Genomic DNA, 6,388 nt, shown 5'->3' with positions numbered 1-6,388 from the left:
GCATGTTTGGTGGGATGGGGATGCGACCCCGCGACCCGCAGATTGCGAGTCGAGCGTCCTAACCACCTGGCCATGCCGGGCCTTATGAATTAGGTCATTTTGGTACTGTCAGATAATTCATATCTTGTCGTTCTAAACGTAAGTAACCATTATGTATACAGTTACGTGCTACTAGTGCGTCGTTGATTTTGATTGTAGGCCAGGCGTGGTGCAACGGTTAGCGTGCCCCGACTTCGAATCCAATGATTCGTGGCTCATGGCCCGTTGACGCAAAAACGTAGGAGTTCTGAGTAGGCTACAAAAGTGACTGACAAGTCATGATACTTGGCCAAACTAGAGTAGCCTAAAAGATGGTAGTGGGTTCTGTTGATTCGCTGCCTTCTATCTTGTCTAGCAGTTCAAAATTAGAGGTGACTGCGCGCACGCAAATAATCCTTGTGTAGCCTTGCGCGAAATTCTGAAACAATCAAACGAAAGCTTTTGATCGTAACTGTCAAAAAGTAGTACACGGAAATTACGGATGAATAAATTAACTTTCAGAAATAATTTGCGGTTAAAAGTTCTTGCAATTTAGTATAAAGTTAACAAAATTAAAAGGCCCTTTTAAATGGAGCGTACCTAGCTTTGACTCCACCGCCATCAAAAAAGCTTTTAGCGCTGCTTAGCTCAAAGCTGCGCAATGCGATGTATATGCACTCTCCAGGCACAGTAATCGAATCCCGGATTTTTATATTTTAATCCGTAAATTTACCGTTAGCCCATTGGGGATTGGGAGACTTTATGACATGTACAAAACGAGCTGGAATTTATTAACTATGACTTTGATGAGGATATGATGGTATATTAAATTTCAGAGAAATTTTTGTTTCTTTGTTGGTTTGTTTGTTTTGAATTTCGCGCAAAGCTACACGAGGGCTATCTGCACTAGCCGTCCCTAATTTAGCAGTGTAAGACTGGAAGAAAGGCAGTTAATCATCACCACCCACCGCCAACTCTTGGGCTACTCTTTTACCAACGAATAGTGAGATTGACCGTCACATTATAACACCCCCCACGGCTGAAAGGACGAGCATGTTTGATGAAGAGGATTCGAACCCGCGACCCTCAGTTTCCGAGTCGAGCGCTCTAGCAACCAGGCCATGCCAGGTTCCAGTTCAATGAAGCGTACGTCAAGGTAGTTTAGTTTGTTTGTTTGTTTTGAAATTCGCACAAAGCTACATGAGGGCTATCTGCGCTAGCCGTCCCTAATTTTATCAGTGTAAGACTAGAGGGAAGGCAGCTAGTCATGACCACCCACCGCCAACCCTTGGGTTACTCTTTTACCAACGAATAGTGGGATTGACCGTAACATTATAACGCACCCACGGCTGGAAGGGCGAGCATGTTTGGTGGGACGGAGATTCGAACCCGCGACCCTCAGAGAAGTGGACTACAATGTGGTACACTAATAAGGAGAGAAATAAATAATAATTTTGAATAATATTGAAACAACATAATTGGTAAATCCTAGAACAAAGAAAATTGCAATGTTTCTAATTCACTTATGCAGTTAATTTTTTGTTAAATAATTATTATTAATGGTAACTCTAACCTGGCTTTCAGCCTCAACAACCAGGACAAATATCTATGCCTACCCACACGGGGAATCGAGTACCTCACCTTCCCATCCAAGTTACCGCATCAAGCGGTCACATGACATCGGAGTTGCCGCCAACAATCACCAACGCTCTGGTAGCAAGTCTTGGTATTTCACCTCATCAGTCATTGTCGGTGGTGCCACCTAGTAATCAGATACCAAACTTATACAACAGGTAGGCTATTCATCAACATAAACAACTATATATTCGACTTTAGATATTTTAGTAGTGTTGCAGGATATATTTATCATAAAAGCCAGTATTTATCAAAATTAACAAATTCTGCAGGTATTTTAAAGCCACATCAGTCACTGTTTTTCGTAAATAAATTGATAATATAAAATGAAGCACAAAGTAAAGCAGCAGATCATTGTAAAAATATTACCTTAAACCGTTGTCATTGTTAATAGCCTAAATGATCAACTAACACTAATTAAACTCTTTTTTCTTCTATTGTAAACAACTACTTATTACTGGATCTTTAATTTTTGTTTTTGCGAAAATTTTAACCGAAAATCTCGTAATAATAAAACCAGTATTAATACTTAATTTATATCCAACTTCAATAATGTCTTGAAAGTGATACAGATACGTCAAATGATTATCACCAAATGTTAAAAGACTACAAAAAAACCTTTGACATCCGTATCTTATTTGACAATTAATGTTTTAGTAATATCGAAAATTTCAAGAAAATAAACGGAAATTTTACAGTAAGGTCAAAAAGTCTCTTTGCTGATGTTTTTCGAGCTAGGCCTTATTTATCACCTTCAAGCTCATACCCTCTAAAAGGGGGGATTAAAGTGTCTATATAAAGGTAAAATCCATTATATAACTGAGAGAGGTCACTCTGAAAACATTCAAATTTTGTCAGAAGTCCAATAAGTTCTGACATGCACATAACTCTTGTTAGTATGTTGCCGAAATCTACCGCGAGGAGGAGTTAAATGAACAAGTAAACGGTTATACTCTTGAGCTCTTACGTCTTCTATGACAATATACTGTCACAAGAACTCACCCTAAGATGACAAATACAAATCTGTATTAACTAAAGAATGTGAATGAATTACTTGGTAGATTATTACAGATATGCCACTAAGTACATGTTATAACTTGTATACAATACGTGTTGTTTTGAATGTTGCTGTTGTCGTTTTCAATCGTATTATTGATTTACGTTCCTGATTCATGTGTTGATATATTTCAGTGACGAAATATTGTGTGAAAATATAAGTGGGTCTGATGACAGTAACCCAAGAAAGAAGCGGAAGTTCTCTGACTCAGCTAAAACTTCACTCAGCACAAGTTTACTTAAGGGCATGGTTTCCATAAAGCAGGAACCTAGTAAGTGTAAAGGTTTTTTTTTTTTAGGGCATGGTTTCCATACAGCAGGAACCTAGTCAGAGTAAGGTTGTTGTTTTTTTAGAAAAAAACTCAGTAGGGTGGTGGAAAAGTCACAGTATACGATTTTCTTTTTAGGCGAGCTTCGTATTGAATAATTTTTTTTAATTGTTGTTTGCACGCTACGGTACATCTCACATGTTTTTAGTTTGAACGAGTCCATGTGCTGGAATTTTCAAATTGTTCCACAGTTATAGAATTTCCAAAAATCAAATATGTCAAGAAGTTAATTCGTCTTGACAGAAATTTCAGATATATATGTTTTATTCCGTGTTATTTTAAATCTCGTATCGCACTAGGTGGCGCAAAAACCTTCCAGGAGATCGCTTTTAACCCTAAATTCCATTTCAGGATCATAAGTTCTGGCTAAAGTCAAAGTGTTCCACAGACAAAGTAGGCGACAACGTTTGTACGTGAATGGTAAAATACAAATGCACAAACATTTAATAAAGTTACGTTGTGATAAAAAAAAAAGATAACTAATAAATCGACATTTCTACCGATTGTGAAATTTGCTTGTTTCCTGTAAACTTTATCCGAAAGTTTTGTGTATTGTTATCCACTAATAAACGCTTTAAATACATTTCTAGTTTAATTTATTCTTCTTTGACATATCTAAACGTTCTGTTTTTATAGAAATGAAGAACCTAAAGTGTTCTGTTTTTACCAGATGGCGTGTCTCCTGGCCCTGCAACACTTAATGCCCTTCCTCAGCCCGAGGATGAATATTCCATTGACTTCAGTAATTCCGATACAGGAGGAATGTTAATAGATACAGCCTACCAGTGTATAAGATTTCAACCCTTTCAACAAAATACGTGGCACGTGCTTTGTGATGCTTCCCTTAAAGAACTGTAAGTCAAAGAATAAAAATTCTATAATGAATAATTCATCAGTTTACAATCCTATTAACTTGAAAATTTCATTTATATATTGCTCTGTACATTATTTTTCATTTAAATATATTTCTTCGATTAAGTTTTATTGGCCCGGCATGGCCAGGTGGTTAGGGCGCTCGACTCGCAATCTGAGGGTCGCGGGTTTGAATCCCCGCCCCACCAAACATGCTCGCCCTTTCAGTCGTGGGGGCGTTATAATGTGACGGTCAATCCCACTTTTCGTTAGTAAAAGAGTTGGCGGTGGGTGGTAATGGCTAGCTGCCTTCCCTCTAGTCTTTCACTGCTAAATTAGGGACGGCTAGCACAGATAGCCCTCGTGTAGCTTTGCGCGAAATTCAAAACCAAAACCAACAAAGAAACTAAAAATTTCTTTGAAATTTAACATACTATCATATCCTCATCAAAGTCATGGTTAATAAATTCCAGCACGTTTTGTACATGTCATAACGGTAAATTTATGGATTAAAATATAAAAATTCGGGATTCGATTGTTGTGCCTGGACAGTGAATATACATCGCAGTTTTATTACACACAAAACACGAACAGCAACGAAATAAAATATAGTAAAATCGTAGTTACTGTTAATATTCCAAATCTCCAACTTAGAGAAACAATTAAAAGGAAGCCTTTCATAAACCGAAGCTATCATTTCGCGCCATCTTACATTTAATTTAGTAGACGATTAAATAAATCTAAGCCTAACATTTCCAAGTTTCCAGTTGATGACAACTAAAAATTTGTACTCTTAATGTAACCGGTATGAGATCACGTGTTTGGGTAATTTCACCATTTTTCGTGTTTAATTGGTCTTTCTTTTACTTGTTTTCAAGGACATTATACTTAGCTAAGTAGTAAACAAAAAAGAAAAAAAAAGGTAACGTTCTCGTCGTCCACTTCCATTACTTGTTTCATTGTTTGTTAATGACAATTCGTCATCTACTCGTATTTTTATTGTACGTGATAAAAATCTTGTTATAAATTCATTTCTATTATATATATATGTATATGTACATATGTCTTCATATTATTGTAATAATTTCTAATGACATTTTTTTTCAAGGTATGATTTACCCTTCACAATTTCAACTGATACAAACATGTTTTATGGTGTTTGTTATTGATGACTTCATTGTCTCAGTTGCTACGTTACTTAATTGAAACAACCTCGTGACAAATTATATATATATGTGTGTGTGTGTACTTTTACTAAAGTTATTCAGTTTCTTTATTTTATGAGTAGCTATTGTGGTAGTGTGAGAAATAAGATAACGTGTTTTATCATGAGTTCTAAACCTATTATTTTCTGTCGTTAATTCTTATACTTTTGTTCCAGTCAAATAGGGTTGCTTTTTATTGTGTTAAAATTGTTAAATTTGTTTCTTCTTTTAAAGAAGTGAAAGAGAGGTCTCGATTTGCAGTAAATAATCTGTGGTCAGTGGACGGAACCCTTTGGCTCTTGAACTTTATCAAATGTCGTCTTTCAAAATTTCTACTGTTGTTATTTCAGAAAATTGATGTTTTTTTTCACTTGTGTAATAACAAAATGCATATTTTCATTGTGCGTGCGACTTACCTTCTGTTGTCACATTCTAAACAGAATTCTTTGCATTTTCCGACAAGTAGTATCAACAAGAACAGTCACGATCTTATAGATTTGAAGATAAATGCTAAGCAGGAAAAGTTCTATTTTATCAACTGATTCTTGAGTCGTTTTTTGAAGTGTATATTTTCAAAGTAAAAATAAAAATAAAACTAACAGGGTAAAGATTCACTCACTTCTCACTAGATGACGCTGATTCACATCTTTGATTATTTTGACACGAGAGAGAGAGAGAACTATAGCTTTAGAGGTTGGGATTTTATCTTTAAGAGTTTTGTGAACTAATTGTGAATGGATGAAAAACTATTCAACACGTTTTATATAATATGTTCCATTTAGAGCTGTAAATGAAATATCGCTATCTGGGAGTGAGTAAAAGCTGTAACCTAACGAAACTCTGTGTTTATTTACTTAGGTATCAGAGATAGGTTTGGTGTTACGTGTGGCTTAACGTCTGTAATTTTGTTTGAGCAGCATAAAACACGAATTAGGATATATCATATGATTATTTCTTATTAACTTAATTAGTAAGCTTTATTTAGTTTGTTAGAGAGCATTTTTTTATTTAGTGAGTCTGTTATTTAGTTAGTTTATTAACGTTTACTGTGCACGTAGGCCTATCAATTAACATTAATCAAACTAACTTTTAGAATTTATAGTCGAAGAAATAAAACGCTTTCGTTATAAATAAGTTGACTGGACTTTGCATTTTTCTTTTTATCAAATAATCCAAAATAACTCCATCAAAAAAAAAAAAACAAAAAACATTATGACAGTATTGCTGCGTATCTGCTTGTTTGTTAATTTCCGGTAGAAATTATTTCCGAGGAACTCCAGCGATACAAGTCCT

At 35.4% G+C, this 6,388-nt stretch overlaps 1 protein-coding gene across 2 annotated transcripts in view; it reads left to right on the top strand.

Annotated features, from left to right (window-relative positions):
• LOC106466084 (myelin regulatory factor-like) overlaps positions 1-6,388 on the top strand; it is an 86,094-nt gene that overhangs the window by 39,538 nt on the left and 40,168 nt on the right. For both annotated transcript variants that reach the window (XM_022394039.1, XM_022394038.1), the window contains exons 5-7: positions 1,603-1,811; positions 2,845-2,981; positions 3,709-3,892. In XM_022394039.1, coding sequence (XP_022249747.1) covers positions 1,603-1,811; positions 2,845-2,981; positions 3,709-3,892 — 530 coding nt within the window. The remainder of the gene's footprint in view (positions 1-1,602; positions 1,812-2,844; positions 2,982-3,708; positions 3,893-6,388) is intronic.

This window comes from Limulus polyphemus, unplaced genomic scaffold (genome assembly GCF_000517525.1).
Source record: "Limulus polyphemus unplaced genomic scaffold, Limulus_polyphemus-2.1.2 Scaffold2145, whole genome shotgun sequence".
Taxonomy (NCBI): domain Eukaryota; kingdom Metazoa; phylum Arthropoda; class Merostomata; order Xiphosura; family Limulidae; genus Limulus; species Limulus polyphemus.
The sequence above is the reverse complement of the archived record's forward strand: the minus strand, read 5'-3'. Positions and strand labels throughout refer to the sequence as shown.